Raw genomic sequence first — 26,473 nt, 5'->3', positions numbered from 1 at the left:
ATCAGTGGGTTCTCAAATTGTTTCATGTCAAGGACCACCCAAAATTATATGTACATATATTTGGTCGCGGACCCCCATCTGAAAATATTTAGTTCCAGGGACACATAGCACTCGGTGCCGTGCTATGAGCTTGTATATCTGCTATTGTTGAATAGCCAAAGTATAAAATAATGACTATAGCTAATGGCTATAGCTAAAATCTAGAATGACACAGATGGGTTAGTTGACCGGAGTGCCCCAGGCAATACTTGGCTCCCTTCCGTTTTCACTCTACACTATCTTCTCCGAATATAGCCAATCTACAAGCGCAGATCAAGCTTGTGGATCCGCTATTCACGGCGAATGTTAGCCCCCAGAATAGGGATCCTGGCATTCAAGTGGTTAACGTGACTGTGTAACAGTGATAGAGTTGGGATCCAGAACAGGAGGAACCGGTAGGAACCGGATCCAATATTGAGGAACAGGAATCGGTTCCGTCCTGTTTGGAACCGTCTCCGGAACCGGTTTTATCATGCACCCTGTCAGTGGTTCTCAAACTTTTACATTTCAAGGACCACCACGACTGTGACAGTGTACAAATGGAACCAAATGGACCTGTTCCATTTGTATACGCTCAGAGTTACAGACCTGTAAGTGTCCATTTGGACAGTTAACTGTTTAGGAAGCGGAATGGTTAAAATCCTTAAAGACAGGGTGCCGTGATTTTCAGTGATTTCCCCCCCCCCCTAAATACAGATATTGTTAAAATTATGTTTTTATGTGGACACGCCTCCAGTTCATTAAGTATACCTGGTTCTCACCTTAGCACCTCCTCCACCACCTTAGCACCACCCACCTGTCCTAGTCCCTCCTCCTCCTCCTCATGCCCACACCTGTTGTGTTATGATAATGAGGGGGAGGGTATATTTTTACTATGTCACTAAAGGGCTGTTTTTCTATTTTCTATTTCTTTGACCCTCAAGGTTTCAGCCTCCCGGTAGAAACTCAAAATAGTCAGAGAAGACATAAAACACCATAAAAACACCACCAGGGGGCTTAATGAAGTTCTATCAACCTCATAGACACATGAAAAACAGAAAAAGTGCAAAACCATGGCACCACCTCTTTAAGGATCACAACCCTAAACAGTGAAGTCTTAGCCTGGCATGACCAGACTACATCACAATCTGCCAGGGGCCATTTCTTTTTGCAATGGCAGATTCGTCTGGAACCAGGCTATAGTGAAGTCTTACCCTCAAACGTTCGGTTCCACATGCGCGAGGTGATCTCGGCTCCGTCCTTCTTGCCGTGTCCGCTCTTCATGGCTTCGTGCAGAGCGATGGCGTAGAGCAGCAGAGCGTCGTGGAAGCCCTCCACAAACATGTTGATCTGAGAGAACACAGACACATCTTCAATTGGACGAGAGCTACGAATTTGTCTTGAGCAAATGTCTTTTTTGAGACAGGGGGTCTTTGACATGAAAAAGTTTGAGAACCACCGTGCAATTACAATACCAGTGGAACTTGTAGATCTACTATTTTTGAAAAAGAAAATTGAAAACAACTTTTTTTCATGTATGTATTTGGCCACGGACCCCCATCTCTAAACATTTTGTTCCAGGGACCCCCCAGAAGCAAAGATTTGAGTTGTTGCGTTGAAAAGGGGACAGACAACCCCCCCAATGTTCCCGGGGGCCGATACCGACAACAAGCACCCCGACATACTTACAGTACATCTTATCGATCAGTGGACAAATTGCTGTGATTATTAGTGGACTAGGAATGCGTATATGGTCGAGGACGGGCCCAGAATAGCGCATGCAGGCCGACATGGAGATAAGTCTGGGGAAGGCTGATTATGCTGATGCTGCAAAACTGCCTGTGGTTTCACATCTTAAAACTGTTTGCTTTCACTGTCCTGGCAACACATTCTGTGAATAGACATTCCACTGCTCCAAACAAATGCTTAAGTCGTTTAAATAAAGAGATTGCAGTGTTCCAAAAATATCCACACGCAGGACAAATATTATAATGGAGTATGTTTTGCAGAATGCAATGCGCTGACCATCCTTTTTTTTGGTGACATGTTTCACATTTTTGTGTTTTATAGGCAGTGGTGGACAAAGTACATTTACTTAAGTACTGTACTTATTTACTGTAAGTAAACTTTTGGAGTGTCTGCACTGTACCTTACCCGAGTGTTTCATTTGTTGGAAGCTTATAACTTTCACTCCAATATCTTTGGAGTATTGTATTGCACTTTTGACTGCTCTCCATTTCTAGGAAGGGACCCCTGCAAATGTTACAAAAGTTCTAAATTACCACTCAAGCTCTATTTAACTGATCTAATAGCTCATAACGAGTTGCATCGAGACATGTTCTCTATTTTTTTTAAACATAAAACGCAAAAAAAAGGAAATTTCAATACAGCAATGCATTGATATTAAAAATAAAAAGTTATTTTAACCCATTAAGACCTGAGGCGATTCTTTAAAAAAATCTAAATCCTAACAGTTTTTTGAAAAAAAAAAAAGAAAATCACGATTTTTCAAAAATAGCAGATCTACAAGCTCGTAGCACCGCGCTATGAGCTTGTAGATCTGCTATTTTTGAATAGCCAAAGAAATCTAAAGTGACACAGATCCAGGTCTTAAAAGCAAGCAGTCCAGTGCTTTAACTCGAGTACAACTTTGACGGAGCAACGTTGTAGTCGAGCAATGTTTGACCAGGAGTATCTACTGTATACTTTGATCAAGTAACTGGAGTTGAGTACTTTGTCCACCACTGTTAATAGGAAACATGATATGATATATTACAATAATCTGGAAATATGTTGCTGCTTGCATACCCTACCCTCCCCCCCTCCCCCTACCCCAACCCCACTTACAACTGTAAGCCGGATTTATGACAGATCATTTTCAAGCTGATATGTTGTTTTTTTTACAGCGAGGCGCCGAAGAGGTCAGTCAGCCTTCTAGAACAGGGTTGGTCTGTGTGTGTGTGTGTGTGTGTGTGTGTGTGTGTGTGTGTGTGTGTGTGTGTGTGCGTGTATGCCCCTAGTGCACGCATGCCCCTACAAAGTGCATGTATGCCCCTACAGTGCATGTAGGGGCATAGTAGAACTAAGACAAGTGATTTTATGCTTGGCTGCACGTAGGTGTCACACTCCGAAAATAGCCGATCTACAAGCTCACAACGCGTCGGCACACAGCTACAATAAAGTAAAGTATAAATCAGGCATTAGGACGCCATCACGGCCGGCCAAAATACATTTTAGTCGACTAAATCAACTATAGTTGACTAAAATCAGAATCAGAATCAGGTTTATTGTCACAGGTTTACAAGGTAAAAAAGTGGGTGAAATTCGTTTTTGTACATCACTCCCATCGCAACGTTAGATTCCGTAGAAAGAAGAGTGGGGAGAGAGAAGAAGAAGAGGGGTAGGGGGCAAGTGGGAAGGAGATCGACAAGAGAACAATAGAAGGCCAAAAACAAGTTATCTACATATTTACAAAGTACCTGAGATAAGAGACAAACTAAGGTGCCTGAGCATAGCAGCAATGTATGTATACTGTGCATGATATACTTATAGACGCTAAGGTGCTTAGAGAAAAAAGCGCAATAATAAAAGATAAAAAAAACAAAAAAAGTTTGTGCGTTATACATGGGGATTAAGGTGTAGAGGGTCAGTGCGTGTTCACCTAAGGGTGGACTGACCCTGGTATAATCCGCAAGTAGCTCCATGAGGGAGAGCAACAAAAAGTAATCTTTAGCATTTTGACTAAAGCTTTTGCCACAAAGTGTACCGCTAAAGGCTTTCCTCTGTGTGTATCAACATGTGTTTCTTAAGATTAGCATTTTGACTAAAGCTTTTGTCACAAACTGTACACCTGAAGGGTTTTTCGCTGGTATGATTCCTCATAAGTCCAAGTCATTTCCTGGTATAATAATCCACAGGTGTGTTCAGGAAGAGCCAGAAAAGTCTGAAACCAGCTGGGCAGTACCGCCTGTTGTCAGGCTGCTGAAAAGGGCTCATGCTTCATTCAGCATTCTGACAGCAGCCGGGTTAAAACTATTCCAGAACCTGGTGGTGGAACTCTTGATACTGCGGTAGGTCCCCTTGCCTGGTCGCGGTCGTTGTAGGGTTCTGAACAGTCTGTGACTTGGGTGGTACTTGTCCTTATTGATGCGCTTGGCTTTGACCACGCACCGCTTCTTGTACAGATCCTGAAGCGCTGGGAGCTCGCTTCCCATTATTCGCTCTGCCGATCGCACTACTCGCTGTAGGTTGATCTTCTCTCGGGCAGTGTAGTTCCCGTACCAGGCCGTGATGCAGCCTGTTAGGACGCCTTCAACCGAACTGTTGTAGTACAGCTTGAGGATGCGCTGTCCTACTCCAAGCTTATTCAGGCGGCGGAGCCAGTACAGTCTCTGCTGAGCCTTTTTCTTCACGTGTGTGGTGTGCGTCTCCCATTTAAGGTCCTCCTCGATGTGTACTCCGAGGAACTTGAACTCGCTGACCCTTTCCACTGCAGCACCGTCGATGAGGATGGGCGCATGGTCTCTCCGCGGCCTCCTGAAGTCCACGATCAGTTCTTTGGTCTTGTCGACGTTGAGAGCGAGGTTGTTCTCCCGGCACCAGAGCGCCAGTGAGTTGATCTCATCTCTGTAGTCAGACTCGTCGTTGTTTACGATTCGGCCTATCACTGTCGTGTCGTCCGCGTACTTTATGATGGTGTTGGAGACATGTGTGGCTATGCAGTCATACGTGTACAGGGAGTAGAGGAGAGGGCTCAGCACGCATCCCTGGGGTGCTCCGGTGTTGAGGGTCAGGGGGTCAGATGTGATGCTGCCCATTCTCACCACCTGATGTCGGTTGGACAGGAAGTCCTGTATCCAGTCGCACATGCTTGGGTGTAGCCCTAGGTCTCTGAGCTTTTTGTCAAGTATTGCTGGGACAATGGTGTTGAATGTTATGATATTTAGTCAACTATAATTAGACTAATACTAAAACATTTCAGATGACTATGTGTGTGTGTGCGTGCGTGCGTGCGTGCGTGCGTGCGTGTGTGTGTGTATTCAGCGCTGATCTTGCGAAACATGAGCTCAGTTCGGGGCTCTCCCCAGGCTGGCAGAGGGAGAGTAGCGCCCAGGATTACAAGCTTAGGCATTGGCACTGGGTGAAAAATGGCTTACAAAATCGTGGGATAAAAATTCAAGAAGAAAACAATAATCGATGAATGCGCTCAATTAAACAAACAGCAGTTTTGGGATCACAAATTAGAATTTGTCCGTAATCTGATTCAGCTGCGTATATGCATGTATACTGATGTGCCTTTGATTATTGTCATATATTATGTCAACTCAAATGTAACAAATATTTGAAACAAACTGGTAACTGCTGTAAGAGGTGTGATATAATAGATCTTTGACCGACTTAAACAAGTGTATCTTCTCCAGCTAATTTCACATTTCAATGTAATGACACGTCATGTGAGAGCTTTACAATGTGTACATTCATAACGTGTAAAAAAAAAAGGACAAAGCGGAGAGAAAAAAAAAACGAGCACGACTGGTCGCTGTCACCGTGCTCACACACACACACTACGTCATGGTCAGTGTGAGCTTGGACCTGCCACTGGTCACTGTGGTTACTGACTAACACAAGTGGACAGCTTGAATGCTTTCTCTGCTGGGAGTTATGCGCTGCCCACCCTCTGCACCGCGGGACCGCCGGACAAAAGAGAGGATTTTCTGCATGCACAAAAAAAAAAAGGAAGAAAAAAAAAAACTCTGCGCTGTGGCCGCAAGTGTTCAAGTCTGGCCATTAACCCATCAAGACCGGGGAAAGCAATTGTGTCGTTTTAAGATTTCTTTGGCTATTCAAAAATAGCACAGCCGTGCTATGAGCTTGTAGATCTGCTATTTTTTTTTTTATCCTGAAAACGTGTGCAAATCTTTGAATATATATAATTTTAAAGCGAACCTTTGTAACTCAAATCTTTGCTTCTGGGGGGTTCTTTCAAAATCTGGGGGAGTCTTCTAAATCCTAGCATTTTTTTTTGTTTTAATACTTATGTTGCTATATAATATATCAGTGGTTCTCAAACTTTTTCATGTAAAGGACCCCCAAAATGATATGTATTTGGCCGCGGACCCCCATCTCAAAATATTTCGTTCGAGGGACCCCCAGAAGCAAAGATTTGAGTTCGCTTTAAAACATATATATATTCAAAGATTTTCACAAATGTTCACGTTTTTTCCCCCAAAAATAGCAGATCTACAAGTTCGTAGCGAGTGCCGCGCTACAAGCTTGTATATCTGCTACTTTTGAATAGCCCAAAGAAATCTAAAAATGACACAGATGCGTTCCCGGTCTTAATGGGTTAAAATGTCTGAAAAAGGGAAAACGCTCTATAAGCTCTTTGTCCCCACGGGGTGGAAATAAATGAGGCCGCCGATGTATGTGTGCAATTATGCGAGATCTGCGCTGATGATATCTCTCCCGTCTGTCACCGGGGGTGGAGGAGCGTCCCCCAACAACCCACAGGGATTCTGTGTGACCTGGCCTTGTCGTCGTCGTCCCCCCACCCCCAGCAGCGTGGTGGCTTAGGTTGGACAGCTCTGTGGGGACAACAAGTAGCCACAAGTTGTCCCGTACACCAGTGGTTCTCAAGACTTTTTCATGTCAAGGACCCCCAAATCGATATGTATTTGGCCGCGGACCCCTCTCTGAAAATATTCTGTGCCGGGCTCAAGTCGTTAAACTTAATTGAACATCCTACCGGGGAAACTCCCCCCTGTCGGGTGATAAGAAGGTCAGTTGGCTCTCATGCACTGAAGGAGGCATGAGCTCGGCCGTGGGCTCCCTAGGCTGGCGGGGGGAGTGTAGCGCCCAGGATCACTTAGACAATTGGCACTGGGTGAAAAAGGGATCCAAAATCTTGGGATTTTTTTTTTTTTAATCAACACATTTTGCTGGGGACCCCCTGCTACCCCCCCCCCCCACTTTGAGAAGCAATGCCGTACACAGACCAGTGGATTCGTACCATGGGAGGTGCAGTTTGACTTTTTTGTTGTATGCCAAAACATGGCGCATTCAGTCCGAATGGACGATGGACCCCAATTCCATCTGCCTTTTTTATGATTTAAAAAATCATGAGTTCATGATTTGTGGAATGTTTTGGTAAAATGGCCAATCAGAATGGCATATGAAAAATCTGAGAGATGAATTACTCTATTAGAGATGGTGTGTACCAATTTGTGAGTTTAGGACTGAATAGTAGTAGTAGTAGTAAAAAGTGTTTTTTGAAGTGTGTAAAATATTGAGTTGTGTCCGATTTTTTTCTTTTGTACAACCTACGGTTTAAGAATTATAGGCCATAAACATGAAGTGGCCTCTTATAGCGCCACCATGGGGCCAATCCGAGCTTCGCGCTGATCGGTCCTGCGTGGCCGATCTGTCTGTCTGCTCACAGACAGACTCCCGGCTGTTCCTCTCCAAAATCGCGATCACACCCAAAAATCGGTCGTGCTCTAATTTTTACACTCAAACGGCCTGCTACCCTGGTGCTATTTTTCTCCCAGAACTGTTTACGCGAGTCAGAAGGCTCCCAGGTGTGGTTCATGTACCATACACAACCCGACAAGTGTCATAATGTTTTGCTTAACCCATTAAGACCGGGAAAGCCGCGCTATGAGCTTGTATATCTGCAGTTTTTTTTTTAAATCATGAAAGTTTGAGCAAATCTTTGAATATGTGTTTTTTAAATCGAACATTTTTAACTCAAATCTTTGCTTCTGGGGGATTCTATAAAAATGTCTTCTAAATCCTAACAGTTTTTTGAAAGAACTTATGCTGTGGTTCCCAAACCTTTTCATGTCAAGGGCCCCCAAAATGATATGTATTTGGCCGCGGACGCCCATCTCAAAATATGTTGTTCCAGGCCCCCCCCCCCCCCCCCCCCCCGAAGCAAAGATTTGAGGTAGAATAGTTCGCTTTAAAAAATTGTACTACATATATTTAAAGATTTGCACAAATGTTCAAGATTTCTCAAAAAATAGCAGATCTACAAGCTCATAGCGCGGCACTCGGTGCCGCGCTATGAGCTTGTAGATCTGCTATTTTTTGAGCGCTATGAGCTTGTAGATCTGCTATTTTTTTAATAGCTAGAGTATAAAACAATATAGTTAAAGTGGTTACGCAGATGCGTTCCCGGTCTTAATGGGTTAACAAGCCTAATTACAGCCAATTAATTTCGTCTCCTTAGGGCTATTTTTTTTCCAAGCCGCAGCTCGACTAAGCTTGTCGATGCCGCAATGCCAGCGGCTTTGGGGCGGAGAGGGGTGCTTTTCAAAGCTTCTTGTGTTCCAATGCAACGTCACATTAACCTCGGCGTCCCTTATTCTGGGCTGAACATTTCGTCGAGAACAGCAGATCTACAAGTTAATGACGAGCATACAGGGGAGAGCTACACTGTAAGTGAGAGGGCGCATTGTGTAACATCGACATAGGCCTCGAGAGATCAAAATCTCTGGATGCTGTATTTTTCTGAGGAGAATTTGCACACCCATGTAAACAGGGTTTGTAATGTAATCATGTGTATTATATAATGTATTACTGATGAATTGAGTACAATGGACCACAACGGAAACAAGGCCCCTGGGGCTTTTTGAGTTATCCTTTTATAGGCAGCATAATCTTTGACTAGCGGTGGAAAGTAACTAAGTACATTTACTCAAGTACTGTACTTAAGTACACTTTTTAGGTGCTTTTACTTTACTGGAGTATTTCCAATTCTCAATACTTTTCAGTACTTCTACTCCACTACATCTCAGAGGCAAATATTGTGCTTTTACTCCACTACAATTATTTAAAACTTTAGTTACTTGTTACTTTGCAGATATAAACAATGATATTATAAAACATACATTAACCACTTCAGCCCTATTTTATACCTAGGCTATTTGAAAATAGCCGGTCTACAAGCTTCCGCATTGCGACGCGTTGTGAGCTTGTAGATCTGCTTGTAGATCTGCTATCTTTGTGAGCTTGTAGATCTGCTTGTAGATCTGCTTTTTTCAAACATTTTAGTACTTTTACTTTTGGTACTTTTTTGTACTTTTACTCAAGTAACATTTTGAACACAGGCCTTTTACCTGTAACAGAGTAGACTGAGAGAACGAGAGCAATCCATGGTCTCGAAGGGCGGATCCAAACCCAGGCGCCCGGAGCAGGCGCGTCCTCCGATTGCTTCACCAATCTATGTCCCCGCCTCCCCCCCCCCCTCCCCCCTCCCCCCCCCCGGTCTGTGCACGGAGCAGGCTGACGTCACCAAATTTAGAGCGACGCCCCTCTGCACTCTGAATGGTTAGGAGATAACAAGCTTCAAAGACCATCGTTCCTGCATCGTTCCCCCAGACTTTTTTCTTTTGTAACAAAAAAAATGGCTGGGTTTCCGAGGCTAGTAACAGAGTAACTGTTGCAGGTAAAAATGTTAACCTGTAACAGTATTGCTACTTTTACTTAAGTAAAATATCGGCAAAAAATGGTAGATCTACAAGTTGTGTTGCGACGCGTTGTGAGCTTGTAGATCGGCTATTTTTCTGTGATTTGGTGTGGAGGGGAAAAAGGAGGGGGCCAAGTACAGAGGGCCCTGGGGGCTTCTGGTCGACTAAGTAGAATTTCAGTGGTTAAGTGTACAAAGAATGGTGCTGGGAATACCAAAGCACCTGGCTTTGTTTAAGGAATATCAATTATGTCACATAAATCCCAATTATAATACAACATTAAGGTAACTAAATCTTTTTCTTCATAATTATAGAAAATATATATAAAAAAAATGTAAGCCATCGTTCCAGGGGAGCAATAATTTCAGCAGCACACTTATAATTCAAACCTGGCATGTTTCTAGACGATTATGACGCATGTTCATGTGCTCTGCGTGCATATACAGTAATAACAGTGCCGTAACCCAACACACCCATCTACTGGTTGGGACTGCATATCAATCTTTAACCACTTAGCAACTCATCTCTCAAGACAAGATTCTGCTGAGTAATAGACACACAAGCACCCGGGGAGGAAGTGGACTAAGATGTCTTCCTGTTTTACACAGAAAAGGAGGGGGTGCCCCCCAGAGGCAAAAACAAAGGAATGCTTTTTTTTTTCTTCTTCAAAATCCTAAAAAAAATATTAAAACTTTTTTTTTCACGATTTTTCAAAAAAATAGCAGATATACAAGCTCATAGCGCGGCACTCGGTGCCGCGCTATGAGCTTGTAGATCTGCTATTTTTTAATAGCCAAAGACAGAGATGCGTTCCCAGGTCTTAATGGGCTTAACAGGTTCCCCGATCGCTCAGTAACCACTTAGTCAACCGGATCTGAGTTGGCTCTGTTGGCTCTGTTTTCTTTCCCTGTCTACTCCAAATCCCTTCGCCAAAAATAGCCGATCTACAAGCTCATAGCGCGGCACCGAGTGCCGTGCTATGAGCTTGTATATCTGCTATTTTTTTAAAAATTCTTCAAAAGCTCACAACGCATCACAACGCGATGCGTTGTGAGCTTGTACATTGGCTCTAGTACTTGGGGAAACGTGCACGTTGGGGAATGCGTGCCCCCCCCCCCCCCCCCCCCCCACTCAGACAGTGACGTTCTGTTGGCATCTTCCAGACCGCGGCCCATTGATGAATAAATACATCAATGTGTCTTCAGTAGTGGGAAAAAAGTAAAAGTATCAATACCAATACAATCTATACTAGACTTTTACTAGTATTTCTATATTGTAGTATTGGTGCTTTTACTTGAGTAAAGAATTTGAGTACTTTTTCCGCCACTGCTGAAAAGTAACAGTCATGGATATACAAGGTTTCCACCCGACATCGACTAATATGTGACGAGCAAGCCGGGAATTAACCCATTAAGACCGGGAACGCGTCTGTGTAACCACGTAAACCATTATTTTATACTCTGGCTATTCAAAAATAGCAGATCTGCAAGCTCAGAGCTATGAGCTTGCAGATCTGCTGTTTTTTTTTATTTAATGATTTGATTCAATCGTGAAAATTTGTGGAAATCCTTGAATATTATATATTTTTTAAAGCAAAAATGATATGGAATTTGGCCGTGGACCCCCATCTCAAAATATTTTGTTCCAGGGACCCGCAGAAGCAAAGATTTGAGTTAAATATATATATTTTTTTTAATATATATATATATATATATTCAAAGATTTGCACTAATTGTCACGATTTTTCTCAAATAGCAGATCCACAAGCTTGTAGATCTGCTATTTTTGAATAGCCAAAGAAATCTTTAAAGTGACGCGGATGCGTTCCCGGTCTTAACGCGTTAAGACCGGGAACGCATCTGTGTCACTTTAGAATTCTTTGGCTATTCAAAAATAGCAGATCTACAAGCACATAGCGCGGCACCGAGTGCCGCGCTATGAGCTTGTAGATCTGCTATTTTTGAAAAATCTTGAACTTTTTTTTTTTTTTTTTTTTTCAAAAAAATGTTAGGATTTAGAAAACACTTTTAAGAATCCTCTCAGGTCTTAAAGGGTTAATGCGTTAAGCATCCCAGAATTCCCTGGCATCGACCAAGCATGACAGAATAAAACGGGTCCCCTGTGCCCATGGGAACATTCCTTACCGCCAGTCAAACCCAGGAGAGAGAGAGAGAGAGAGAGAGAGAGAGAGAGAGAGAGAGAGAGAAGTATCACCTTCGGGTAAAGGGACAAAAGCCACCATTCTCCAGTGGTGGAAGGAGTACTCCGATATTGAAGTAAAAGTAGCAATACAATATCACACAATATAAAAAAATACTCTGTTACAAGTAAAAGGCCTGTGTTCAAAATGTTACTTGAGTAAAAGTGCAAACGTATTGGCATCAAAATGTACTTCAAGCACCATAAATGAAAGCACTAAAATGTTTGAAAATAGCAATAGCGACGCGTTGTGAGCTTGTAGATCGGCTATTTTCAAATATTTTTTTAGGTATAAAATAGGGCTAAAGTGGTTAATGTATGTTTTATAATATAGTCATTTATATCTGCAAAGTAACTAGTGACTAAAGTTTTCAAATAATTGTAGTGGAGTAAAAGTACAATATTTGAACTCTGAGATGTAGTGGAGTAGAAGTAAAAGTAAAATTGGAAATATTCCAGTAAAGTAAAAAATACCAAAGCATTTGACTTAAGTACAGTATTTGAGTAAATGTACTTAGTTACTTTACAGCACTGCACCTTCGGTAAAGGGACAAAAGCCACCATTCTCCTCCCTCGAAAGTCACCAATGCAGTTGGCATCAACAGTGCACAATATGTGTGTTGTTGTTGACGCAACAATTTTACAGCTCTGGTGACCGGCCAGTATGGAATCAGCAAACTGTATACTGACCAGTGGTGGAAAAAGTACTCAAATGTTTTACTTAAGTAAAAGTATCAGTACTAGTTAAATAAGGTTTTCAAATAATTGTGAAGTAAAAGTATAATATTTTCCTCAGAGATGTAGTGGAGTAGAAGTAAAAGTATTGAAAATTGGAAATACCCCAGTAAAGTGATAAACTACCTCAAAATTGTACTTAAAGGGATATTTCACTTTCAAAAAAACTTTGGGTCATTTTATAGTCTACTCAGGCTTTTGTGAGCCCCCCAGACCGTTTTTAAGTTGCTTGATTCATTATTTAGATATTTGATATTCATTTTATCAGACACGCCCCCTTCCTATACAAACCCATTATAACTTCAAACTCCATTTTTAACATGTTAGATTCATCAAAAACACCCGTCCTTTTTTCTGGTGACTCTCCCTGCCCTCCTAATACGCGAGGGGGCCGTGTTTTTTCGATATTTTTTTTCATTTCTTTTTAATATATTTTTTTGAAAATTTAAACAAGTAAATACAATAAAAACATTAAATAAAATAAATGAAAAAGGTAATCGAAAAAACACGGCCCCCTCGCGTATTAGGAGGGCAGGGAGAGTCACCAGAAAAAAGGACGGGTGTTTTTGATGAATCTAACATGTTAAAAATGGAGTTTGAAGTTATAATGGGTTTGTATAGGAAGGGGGCGTGTCTGATAAAATGAATGTTAAATATCTAAATAATGAATCACACAACATAAAAACGGTCTGGGGTGCTCACAAAAGCCTGAGTAAACTATAAAATGACTGAAAGTTTTTTTGAAAGTGAAATATCCCTTTAAGTACAGTACTATTAAGTCAATGTACTTAGTTACTTTCCACCACTGATACCGACGCTGTCGAGCCGAAACCTCGTATGTCAAAAAAAACGTTACTTTTCAGGAAAGAAATAAACTGTTCCACTGGATCCAATGTAGTTATTATTTAGTCCAGTGTCAAGGACCCCCAAATTGAATGTATTTGGTCGCGGACCCCCATCCGAAAATGTTTTTTTGCCAGACAGGGTTGCCACATCTGCTTATTATAATTTCCCCGCAATATTTTATTTGAAAACAGCAGATCTACAAGCTCACAACGCGTCGCATCGCGACGCGTTGTGAGCTTGTAGATCTGCTATTTTCAAATAGCTGATGTATATGTTAAAGTGCACATGTGGCCCATAGTGGCTTCTTTTGGGCTGGTTTTCCTAGACCTGGTTGCTTGTTTCTCTCACAGAATCTGGCAACACTGCCCCCAGAAGAGAAGATTTTTGTTAAAAAGAATTGGTAATACTTTTGAGATTTCAAAAATCTTTTACATCTGCAATATTTGAGAGGCCAACAAACATTACTGTGATGCTGTATTGAACACATTTTGAAGCGGAACCCCTGGAACCCACCCGAGGACCCCTGGGGGTCCCCGGACCCCACTTTGAGAACCACCGATTTAGTCACGCGCTCTTGTTCAAACTTTTCATTGGCTCAATATTTATATATTATCATTAAAATCGTAGCGTTTTGCCAATTATTTGGGGGACCCACTTGCAATAGCCTCGCGGCCCGCAGGTTGAGGAGCACTGAAATAGGCTCTATTCACAGCAGCCATATTATGAAGACATTCACAGGTGTTACCAATGATACTAATGAAGGCTCTGTTCCATTCTGGTCAAACAGAGTCAGGGTGCTGATATTGTGCATGTTGGCCCACTGGAAACACTCTGCTACACCAGTGAGTCTACAGTTGGGGTCCAGGGACCCTCATGGGCTTCCAAATGGCCCCTTACAAGTGTGTAACTCTGAGAGTGTACAATGGAACCAAATGGACCCTTACGGGTCCATTTGGTTCCATTTGTACACTCTCAGAGTTATGGGGGTCGTGGAAACCACTGTGCTACACTAAATGGAACAGAGCCTTCATTAGTATCATTGGTAACACCTGTGAAGGAAGTGATAATATGGTTGCTGTGCATAGAGCCTATAGGCCATTCATTTCAGAGGGAAAAAAAAGGGAAAAAAATGAAATATGGAGATACAAAGTTTCTCCCCGCCAGCGACGATATATTTTAAGAAGTCAATTTTGTTCATTTGCGGTCACATCTGCCGTGCTACACTCATGTCCCGTGTTTTATTGGAGAAGGGAACGTTCTTTGTTTTGGAAGGCGTCGGAGGCAGCGTGGACGACAAGGTTGTGGTTTTGTTTGCAGTTTTTTTTACTAAAGCAGGGCTGCTGCTGTGCGCCATCTTGAAAAGACAAGAAGAGTTCCTTTTTCAGTCAGGCATTGAGCCGGTCAACTGCGCCTGTCAGCTTCCCCGCTGGGGTCCTATTAACCTTGTACGGTCCAATCATCATCCACCAAGCTCCAACTATGAGGTACTTTTACTTTACTTTGAGTATGTACATTTTTCAATACTTCATACTTCTACTCCACTACATTTGGGAGGCCAATATTGCTACCGCTATTGCTTCTATCTCCACTACAATTATTTGAAAACTGAATAGCCAAATAGCCAATTATTTGAAAACTGAACACAAAAGGTTAAAATGTGGAGATGAGAGGCTTCTGCCCGACAGGGTTGACAGATCTGCTTATTATAATTTCCCCGCGAGATCTTATTTGAAAATAGCCGATCTACAATCTGCTATTTTCAAATAGCTAATGTACATGTTAAAGTATGTGGCCCACATAGTCGCTTCTTTTGGGCTGGTTTTCCTAGACCTGGTTGCTTGTTTCTCTCACAGAATCTGGCAACACTGCTGCCCGTCAGCAACCATGTCTTGATGCCAATGCTTTTGTACTTTTACTCACGGGGACAACACAGGACTTACACTTCTAACAGAGTATTTCTACATGGTGGTACTGCTACTTTTACTTAACCCATTCAAAACTGGGAACGCATCTGTGTCATTTTAAGATTTCCTTGGGCTATTAAAAAATAGCAGATCTACAAGCCCATAGCCTGCTATTTTTGGAAAAAATTGCGATCATTTGTGCAAATCTTTGAATATATATATTTAAAGCGAACATTTGTCAAATATTTAGTTCCAGGGAGGAACCTCCAGAAGCAAACATTTGAGTTACAAATGTTCGCTTTAAAAACAATATATATTCAAAGATTTGCACAAAATGTTCAAGATTTTTCAAAAATAGCAGATCTACAAAGCTTGTATATCTGCTATTTTTGAGTGGTGCCAGCCACTCCTACACTTGACCGTGTGTGTGTGTGTGTGTGTGTCTGTCTGTCCATTCGTCCGTCCGTCCGTCCGTATGTTTGAGCATGGCCTCAACAGCTGCAGCTGATTGCAACACAAGGATGCAACCAGTTACACTAATTCAAAGGCACCACTCTCTTAACACTGGGTGTGATTTTTTGAATAGCCAGAGAAATCTTAAAATGACACCGATGCGTTCCCGGTCGTAATGGATTAAGTAAAAGAAAATGGGTGTACCACTGTGCCTGTCAGCGTTCCCCACTGAGCTCCATTAACCTTAGCAGGGTGGAATCGTCATCCGCCCGTTTGTCCCGACATGACAGCATGACAGGTCCTGCTGCTCAGCGCTACAAAAGGCCTTTAATGGCCGTTCGTTCAGCGCTGTCCTGGCAGGCAAAGCCTTTTTGGACAAAGCCAAAAAGCCATACATCCACCTCTCATTCACACTTTACACATCCATTTCACACTGTCCCACCGTAACCAGCTAGAGAGCAGGGGGCTCCCAAATGTTTTCTACTCCAGACATTTGGTACAAGTACTCAATTACTGTATGATTTTGGGGTACTTTTACTTTACCGGAGTATTTTCCAATTTTCTATACTTTTACTTCTGCTCCACTACATCTCAGAGGCACATTTTGTACTTTTTACTCCACTGCAATTACTATATGAAGACGTACTAGTTACTTTGTAGATTTTGATTATTATTACAAAACACACATTAACCACTTCAGCCGTTACATCTCGGCCATTTGAAAATAGCCGACCTACAAGCTCACAATGCGTCGCGATGCGACGCATTGTGAGCTTGTAGATCGGCTATTTTCAAAAGATTGTTATACATTTGAAAACTCGAAATGGGACATTCTGCATAAAGTGTACTTTCTACTTTTGGTACTTTAAGAACATTTTGATACCAATACTTTTGCACTGAAGTATGTTTTCAATTCCGGAGTACTTTCTACCACTGTACATTATGATCAACCACTTGAGCCCTTTTTCCCAAATGGTGAAAATTGCAGATCTACAATCTCACAACGCAAGATGTGACACGTTGTGAGATTATATAACTGCCATTTTCACTATTTCTTAAAAGTACATTTTTTTGGGGGTAATTAATGTAAAATTTCAACAACAAAAAAATCGGATTAAAATAATTATTATTTTTTGTGTGAAAATGTTTGAAGATATTGTGAAACGTAAATAAATTGGATATTTTCCTGCAACCACTAAAAATAGGTCCATCACCCGACAAAACGGGTCGTGATGACCCACAGACCCCTTAACAGACGACGTCACACTGATAAGAACCAGTATGCGCGCGCGCAGGCCGGCACCAAATGAAACCCATTCTGTCAGGTCTCGCTAGGACCGCGCCTCACTATAGCCAACACACAGGAGGAGGTCGAATGAAACTGAAACCAGCGAAAGCCCGAAACAATTATGTTCGGAATTGATTGCATGAAACAATCACCTGTGCGTCCTGCAGCCTCAATGTTTGGTAAACAAATAATTGGTCTATTGTTTGTGAAGCAGCAGTGAGACAGAGGATTGTTGTCCCTTGGCTTGGGGGACCAAAACGGGGGCGGCGTGTCTGGAACAAATCAGTTTAGCCTGATGGAATGACTGGAGCAGCCTGTGACGATTCCAACACTAAACATGTCGACAGCCTGACATGCATGAGACACAGCTACTGTGGTCTGATTGACACTCACCAAGCTGTGCTTGCTTGCTTGTTGTTGCGTGTGTCTGGAATTAGAGACCGCTCTCCCCCCAACCCCACCCCCCCCTTAACCCATCAAGACCTGAGGCGATTCTTAAAAACAGTTTTTTGAAGAAAAAAATCCCAACATTTTTTTTTCAAGATTTTTCAAAAACAGCAGATCTACAAGCTCATAGCACGGCACTCGGTGCCGCACTATGAGCTTGTAGATCTGCTATTTTTGAATAGCCAAAGAAATCTTAAGTGACACAGATGCGTTTTAATGGGTTAATCATACCTAATAAAAGGTATGATGCGGGATTAATTGATGAAGATCTGGTGATCGAAACGTTGCGAGCATAAAGAAAGTGGAGTGGAGTGCCTTAAAGGAGTAGTGCAACCAAAAAACGACTTATTTTCTATACATTTTTTAGTTTTTGTCGCATTCCTAGGACAATGATTTCATGTCCTACCGGAGACATTAGGATCTTTTCCGCCGGTCATCAAATTATTGGCTTAGGGATGCGACGAAAACTAAAAGAAATCTCAACGAATTCAAGGCTTCAAGGTGTGTAATTGATAGAAAGTAAGTACTTTTTTGTCTGAACTACTCCTTTAATATTTCTTAACAGTTGTTTGTCCTGCACCTGGGGCATTGAAGTAGATGGTGAGTGCACTTGCTATAATAACAAAGGTCTCCCTTTCCCTTTCCTTTCCCTGGAACTGCTATTTACGCTACTCATCCTAAGACCAAGTACACAGGGTTCGAGTGTTTTGTTTTTTTAATGCCTGCGTACAGTATGACGGCAGCATAACTGTACGCCACAAACAAAACCATAGGACATGAGTGTGTGTGCTTTACAAAGGATGCAGAGTCTAGTGGAGTGGGAAGCTCTTTGTACAAACACACTCCACAGGTGTTTCCTGGTTCGCGTCGTTAAACGTATCCCAAACTTACGTACACTTCCACAGTCGCTACAGTCGTGGAGTCCCGCTCTCTGGACGGACTTCTGCACCTCGGCCGAGAAGTTCAGGAACTCGGGCTTGACCGTGCGGAGCAGCGTGACCGTGTTGAGAGCGGCGTAGGCCTGCCTGGCCTCGTTGTCGTACTTGTCTCCTCGCTTCCACGAACCGTTGCCTATACACAAAACGGACAGGAGAACTTAGGGTTGTCACCAGTGGTGGGAAAAAAGTACTCAAATGTTTTACTTAAGTAAAAGTATCAATACTGCAATGTGGTAGTCTGTTACAAGTAAAAGTCCGGAATTCAAAATTTACTTGAGTAAAAAGTACAAAAGTATTGGTATCAAAATGTACTTAAAGTACCAAAGGTAAAAGTACTAAAATGTTTGAAAATAGCAGATCTACAAGCTCACAACGCGTCGCATTGTGAGCTTGTAGATCGGCTAGTTTCACATAGCTAATGTATAAAATAGGGCTACAGTGGTCAATATATGTTTTATGATGTAATCATTTATATCTGAAAAGTAACTAGTAACTGAAGTTTTCAAATACTCTGAGATGTAGTGGAGTAGAAGTAAAAGTACAGACCATCGTAAATACTCCAGTAAAGTAAAAGCACAGTACTTGAGTAAATGTACTTAGTTACTTTACATCACTGGTTGTCACCATCATGACATTTTGCCTGATTGATTGCCACACAAATAATTAACAATGTAATTATATTTTCTGGCACTTTTGGTATTGAACTCACATTTATGTTTTGGCTGCGTAAACCAAATGTGCACAGGTCACATATCGTTGCTGTCCGGCAGAAACCAGCTAACTCAATTTTTCCGCTTTTGCATTTTTTTCCCCATAAATCAGGGCCAATGAACACCCTTTACGTCTGTGTGTTGATTAGAAAAATATTGAACCAATGAAAAGTATTAAAATGCGCTTCTGACAAAACCAGCTAACTCCATTGGGTCCTCAAACTTTCTGCTAAACCAGCTAACTCCACCAAAGTGGGGTGGAGTTAGCTGGTTTGGCTGACTCCAGGCTCCACCCCCTTTTGACCTCCAACCTCATTGTGAGCTTGGAGGGTCCCTTCAGCTGTTCTTATCAATGATGAACAAAACCTCCTAACTCCACGTTTTGTTTTGTTTTTGTCATTTCCTGAAAAATGAACATTTTTGGTGACAAATCGTTACCATAGGAGGAGGAGTTGAAGAGTTCGATGTTGAAGAAGACGTAGGAGCCGTTGGTGAGTCGCCGGCGGTGCGCCGCCAGCATGATCTCTCGTATGATGTCACTTCCTGCACACATGATCACCACTGGAAGGAAGGCACACAGACAAGAGGTTACAGTGGCGCCGCGGAATGTCATTGTGACATAAGTTTCACTTTCAAAACCTTTGCATCATGCATGTCACACAAACAGAATTCATTGCATTTTGTTGATATAACAAGTTTGTTCATATAGAGTCCTATGTTTAGTCGATACACTTATTTGTCTTTGTCATTTGATTTTGCTATTTTGTCTCATCTGTTTAAGAAAGTAGGTGGCTGATATATTGCACTTTTACTTTAGCGCTAGGTATACTCTTGGTTGCTTGTTTTTGCAGAAAATGCACTTCAGACTTCTGGTGATTAGTAGTTTCGTTCCCTACCTATGTTGAATGCACTTATTGTAAGTCGCTTTGGATAAAAGCGTCTGCTAAATGACCGTAATGTAATGTATCCACAAATCCACCTTTTAACTTTCACAATCCACATGATCAAAACCATTGGTGTTGTGTGCCGCATTCTGTTTGTGTGCAAAGAAGTTTAGAAAGTGGAACAGGTTAAAGTCACTAGCCACCTACTTTAACTCTGAGTGTACAAATTAGGGCATTAACGACTTGTGGTTTTAGGAAGTCGACTCGACTTCAGTAAAAGTCGAGTTGAGTCGACTTTTACTGAACTCCTGTTGGGAGTCGACTTGTGTTAATTAAGTCGACTTAAGTCTAAGTCGACTTTTTAGTGAATGCCCTAGTACAAATGGAACCAAATGGACCCGTGAACGGGTCAACATTTGTACACTATCAGAGTTACAGCCCCGTAAGGGTCCATTTGGACCCCCTGGTGATCCCCGGACCCCACGTTGAGAAACAGTGACATAACATGATCTGAAACATTCTTCGAAATCAGTTCCCCAAACATGTACTGTAACATTCACTAATGCTGAAATGATGCTCCGTCATAGCCGATCTTCAAGCTCACACAGCAGGCCGTGGACAGGACGCGGTCATATGACCGGGCAGAAATGGGTCGCGACCCCTCCCTATGTCTGGGAAACGCCATATATACGATCACAATGGTAAGACGAAAAGCCGTGGTATGTGTGACCTGCTGTTGTGTTGAGCCTCTAGGCCTATGTGTCAGCTATGGTTCACGTTCCTGTTGTTGTTGATGAACACTTATTGGATTCAAACCCAGGTCAAAAGGTCAAAACCAGATATCCACCAGGGTCTGCCATACATTTCTATGGACCGCTCCTCTCCCCCCAGCGCTGACGACCATGGCGCTTCAGCGATTGAGACAGGGACAATCTCTGCTAATGTCTAAGAAGTGAGAAGTGAGACAATTAGACTGGCGTGAGTCTTAACACTTATGGGGGAAATAAATTGTGACGCTGATGGCACTGTGGCCTATTTGTCAATGTGCATACAAAGCATAGTGCTCATCGGTCCAGTGATTAGCTCACACACACACACACACACACACACACACACACCTATCCTCCTGCAGAGCCACGGAGTAAAGAATGTATGATCATTTGAAACAGTTGAACCCTTTGCCAACCACCAGCCAATATCTACAATACTTTTACAACTCCACTACATCTCGGATCCAAATATTGTATTTTTTACTCCACTACATTATTTGAAAACTGTAGTTTCTAGTTACTGCTGCAGATTTTGATTATTGTTACAAAACACGCATTAACCACTTCAGCCCTAAATACATTTCGGGCATTTGAAAATAGCCGATCTACAAGCTCACAATGCGTCGCGACGCGACGCATTGTGAGCTTGTAGATCGGCTATTTTCAAAAGATTTGTATGCATTTGAAAATGTGAAATGGGACATTCTGCATAATGACTACTTTTGGTACTTTAAGTACATTTTGACGCCAACACTTTTGTACTCTTACTCGAGTACATTTCGAATTCCGGAATTTGACTTGTAACAGGGTATTTCTATATTGCAGTATTGATCATTTTACTTTAGTTTTACTTACTTTTAAGTTAAAAAATATGTGTACTTTTTCCACCACCGAAATGAGAACAGTTTTTAGACGGAGTGCCTATTTTGCTGGATTATGACACGGCCAGAATCAGCGTTGCCAGATTCTGTGAGAGAAACAAGCAACCAGGTCTAGGAAAAAAACAGCCCAAAAGAAGTGACTATCGGCCACATGTGCACTCTAACATGTACCTAAGCTATTTGAAAATAGCCGATCTACAAGCTCACAACGCGTCGCATCGCGGCGCGTTGTGAGCTTGTAGATCGGCTATTTTCAAATAAAATCTCGCGGGGGGCATTATAATAAGCAGATCTGGCAACCCTGCACAGAATGAGGAGGCTATGGGGCTAACGTGTGTGCCAGAGGATGCTTCTAATACCAGAGAGGCAGAGTAAGCATTGGTCACACTCTGGAACAATGTTTACAAGGTGAGTGGTGATGAAACCCACGTGCTTGTTAAAACCCTTCAAATCACGGAAGGCTCTTCCTTTCACACCCAGGCCCCTCCTCCTCCTCCTGACATTTTTTCTCCAGTTCACCAACTTAACTCTCTCAGTGCCACACGAGATATCCCGAGTTTTTTCGTAATGCCCTCAGTGCCAAGAACGAAAAATCCCGAGTTTAAAAAAAAAATATATATATTATTATTTATTTTATTTTATTCATTTTTTTTGGAAAAAATGTGCAGAACCCAAGATATCATTATCCGAAGATTTGCAGCTCCATCCACTCCTTGTTTAACTTATAACTGAAAAGGGCTGTATCTCGCTTCCTGAGCACTTTTTTTTTTACTTTGCTGGCACAGTATGAACATATTTTTTTTATTTCATTGGCACTGAGAGAGTTAAAGGGATAGTTCACCCCCAAAAAAAGTTTTTTGTTTTTGTCTTATTCCTAAGACAATAATTTGATGACCGCAGCGGTTCCGGTAGGAGACACAAAGAGTCTCCTTTGTGTCTCCTACCGGAACCGCTGCCTACCTGTGCGCTGGTCATAACCATGAATTCAAGGCTCCATGGGGTGACTAATCCATAGGAAAAAAAGTCATTTTGGGGGTGAACTATCCCTTTAAGCCTTTATTTAACATAAAAAAATAAATAAAAAGATGGCACATCTCACACACACACACACACACACACACACACACACACACACACACACCGGGGTTGAACATTTTTATCGGACATTCTCGCCTGTAATAACATGCCCGAAATAGAGTTTAAGTGGTTAACTATTAAGAAGCCCTACCCTTCTCCTGAGACAAAAAAATCTAATAAATGAATGAATGAATAAATAAACAGTGGTGGAAAAAGTGTTTTACTTAAGTAAAAGTATCAATACTGCAATGTAGAAATGCTCTGTTACAAGTAAAAGTCAGAAATTCTGAATTTACTTGAGTAAAAGTACAAAAGTATTGGTATCAAAATGTACTTAAAGTGCCAAAGTAGAAAGTACTCATTATCCAGAATGTCCCATTTTTTTTCAAATATAAAAATATTTTTGAAAATAGCAGATCTACAGGCTGAGCTTGAAGTTTAAACAGGGCTGAAGGGTTTAATGTACAGTATTAATAATCAAAAGGAGGAGTAAAAGTACAATATTTGGATCCGAGATGTAGTGGAGTAGAAGTATGAGTATTGGAAATTTGAAATACTCAAGTATAGTACAAATACCTAGACATTGTACTACAGTACTTAAGTACTATGTACTTAGTTACTTTACACCGCTGTAAATAAATTAATCAAATCAAATCATGGACGTCGAGGCCTTAAAGCGGCACTACACTTACTATGTAACCATGTCTCACCTAAACAGGATCTGACACAAATTTTGACCTGATGGTCAAGATTCAGTTTATCCCCAGAGCAAGCAGACAGGCTCTATTAGCTCAATGGTAAAAACAAAACAAAAATCAGCACTTGTGCAGGAAACCGGGTTCAAATCCGGGGTAGAAGAGGAAAGTTACATAGTGACATCTGTCATCTGTGACGTCAGCAAAAAAAAATAAAGTACAAAAAAAAAACGTGTGAACACAGAGTTGTGGAAGTACTTTCTGTGGCCCACTGGAAAGTGGAAAGTAACTAAGTACATTTACTTAAGTACTGTACTTAAGTGCAGTACTTTTACTCCACTACAATTATTTGAAAACTTTAGTACTAGTTACTTTGCAGATATAAATTATTACATCATAAACATACATTAACCACTTCAGCCCTATTTTATACCTAGGCTATTTGAAAATAGCAGATCTACAAGCTCACAACGCGCTACAAGCTACAAAAATAGCAGATCTACAAGCTCACAACGCGCTACAAGCTACAAAAATAGCAGATCTACAAGCTCACAACGTGTTGCGATGCGACGCGTTGTGAGCTTGTAGATCTGCTATTTTTTTTACTTTCGGTACTTTAAGTATATTTTGACGTCAATACTTTTGTACTTTTACTCAAGTAACATTTTTTAACACAGGCCTTTTACTTGTCACAGAGTATTTGTATATTGCGGTATTGCTACTTTTACTTAGTAAAATATCTGAGAGTACTTCCACCACTGCAGCATGCACAATAAATCTGCCACCGACTGGGTCCAGCGTTTTTTTGCAAGATCCGCTCTGGAAACCCAGACAGACACACAGACAGACACACACACACACACACACACACACACACACAGACGACCCTCTTACAGAGGGCTATAGCCTCCTGCGGAGCCATGCCGTAAAAGAACACAGCCCCCAAACGTTAGAGCAGCATTCCGGGGTTATAAAGTCATGACGTTAAAGTTCTCTTGACTTGCAACACTTGAAATCTGGCAACTCCTTGGATCCTGTTAAAGGGGCGTGGTGCAGCTGTTTGTTCTAAAGCCCCGCAACGTTAATACCTGACCCTGGAACAATGCACTCCACCTTTACGCTTTACACACACACACACACACACACACACACACACACAGAGAGAGACAGTGGTGTAAAGTAACTAAGTACATTTACTCAAGTACTGTACTTAAGTACAATTTTGAGGTCTTTTTTTACTTTAGCGGAGTATTTCCAATTTTCAATACTTTTACTTCTACTCCACTACATCTCTGAGGAAAATATTGTACTTTTACTCCACTACAATTATTTGAAAACTTTGGTTGCTAGTTAACTTTTTAGATTTGGATTTTATTACTAAAACATACATTAACCACTTGAGTTCTAGATATATTTTGGCTATTTGAAAATAGCCGATCTACAAGCTCGCAACGCGTCGCGTCGCGACGCGTTGCGAGCTTGTAGATCGGCTATTTTCAAAATATGTTTATACATTTTGAAAACTTGAAATGGGACATTCCTCAGAATTAGAGTACTTTAATTGCTACTTTAAGTATATTTCGATGCCAATACTTTTAAACTTTTACTCAAGTACATTTTGAATTCTGGACTTTTACTTGTAACAGAGTATTTCTACAGTGCAGAATTGATACTTTTACTTAAGTTAAACATTTGAGCACTTTTGAGAGAGAGAGAGAGAGAGAGAGAGAGAGAGAGAGAGAGAGAGAGAGAGAGAGAGAGAGAGAGAGAGAGAGAGAGAGAGAGAGAGAGAGAGACAGACAGAGAAAGAGAGAGAGAGAGAGAGAGAGAGAAAGAGAGAGAGAGAGAGAGCGAGAGAGAGACACAGAGAGAGAGAGAGAGAGAAAGAGAGAGAGAGAGAGAGAGAGAGAATGCCTCAAAACATGTGAGGTTGATGAAATGAGACGATTACGACTGAATTCAATTTGCATGGATGCCACAGCAGGCTCAGTGCATCACTGTGGTCGGTCACGGTTTTCCAGAAGGTAGTATAAGTAGACCCGTTTCTGCTTCCAGGTGTTTCCAATAGCTTTCGCGTGATTGGCTGAGGCAGCCGATTTGAACCGGGAAGAAGCGTCATATTATGTGGTTTCCAGACCGGTTCAAACCAGCTAATGCACCAATCAAACAACCGCTATGGGAAAATGAACCCGGAACCAGAAACGGGGTATAGCGCGCCGCCTTCAGTGATCCGGGAATACTGGGTTGCACGCAGGGTTGCCAGATCTGCTTATTATAATTTCCCTGCAAGATTTTATTTGAAAATAGCCGATCTACAAGCTCACAACGCGTCGCATCGCGACGCGTTGTGAGCTTGTAGATCGGCTATTTTCAAATAGCTGACGTATATGTTAAAGTGCTCATGTGGCCCCATAGTCGCTTCTTTTGGGCTGGTTTTCCTAGACCTGGTTGCTTGTTTCTCTCACATAACCTGGCAACACTGGTTGCGCGTGGGTGCTTGTGCGCCGAAAATAGCCGATCTACAAGCTCATAACTGCAACACGTTATGAGCTTGTTAGATCGGCTATGTCCGGTGCACGTGACCGGTGAGCAACTAAGTGTGAACTCACCCTTAAAAGGTCCACGAGGCGATATGATACAGCGACATGTAAAACTAAACTACTGGTGACGCAACACAGCTAAAAGAATCGCGCCGTCTTCGTAAGCAATGAAATCAACCTCATACATGTGTCTCTGTCTCCTCCTCCCGCCCGTGTATCAGCTTTCTAAAAAAGAAATCCGCCTCGAAATGGCCCGATCTACGTTTTTTTTTCCCCCCTCTCTGGCGTACCAGTGGTTAAAAATAAAGTGAACCAACAATCAACAAGTATCCTCCAGATTAAAATAAGGGGGGGGGGGGCGATTGAAAAAAAAAAAAAGTCCCCCGAGAGGTGTCCCTGTTTCAGAGAAGGAAGATTCAGAGTCTCTCTGGAACATTCCCCACAGCTCTGTCACTTTAACACACCTCCTGAAATATCCCCTTGAGTCCGCTACGGGACAAACTTGACCTCAGTGCTGGCCAGCACTATAGCACCCTTTAATTACGCTCGGCTGCGCTCACACACACTACTGGCCTCTGTGTAAGCGCCTTACCCCCTTGCCCCATTCCATGGGGTAAG

The 26,473-nt window shown here is 42.0% G+C and overlaps 1 protein-coding gene across 2 annotated transcripts in view; it reads right to left on the bottom strand.

Moving 5' to 3' along the window:
- npr3 (natriuretic peptide receptor 3) overlaps window positions 1-26,473 on the bottom strand; it is a 45,542-nt gene that overhangs the window by 4,361 nt on the left and 14,708 nt on the right. For both annotated transcript variants that reach the window (XM_084056315.1, XM_084056316.1), the window contains exons 2-4: window positions 19,447-19,569; window positions 18,256-18,431; window positions 1,233-1,368 (exon numbers count right to left, since the gene is read on the bottom strand). In XM_084056315.1, coding sequence (XP_083912441.1) covers window positions 1,233-1,368; window positions 18,256-18,431; window positions 19,447-19,569 — 435 coding nt within the window. The remainder of the gene's footprint in view (window positions 1-1,232; window positions 1,369-18,255; window positions 18,432-19,446; window positions 19,570-26,473) is intronic.

The sequence above is a fragment of the Gymnoscopelus microlampas genome (assembly GCF_963454915.1).
Source record: "Gymnoscopelus microlampas genome assembly, chromosome: 4".
NCBI lineage: Eukaryota > Metazoa > Chordata > Actinopteri > Myctophiformes > Myctophidae > Gymnoscopelus > Gymnoscopelus microlampas.
Note: the sequence above shows the minus strand (reverse complement) of the source record. Positions and strands in the feature narration are given on the sequence as shown.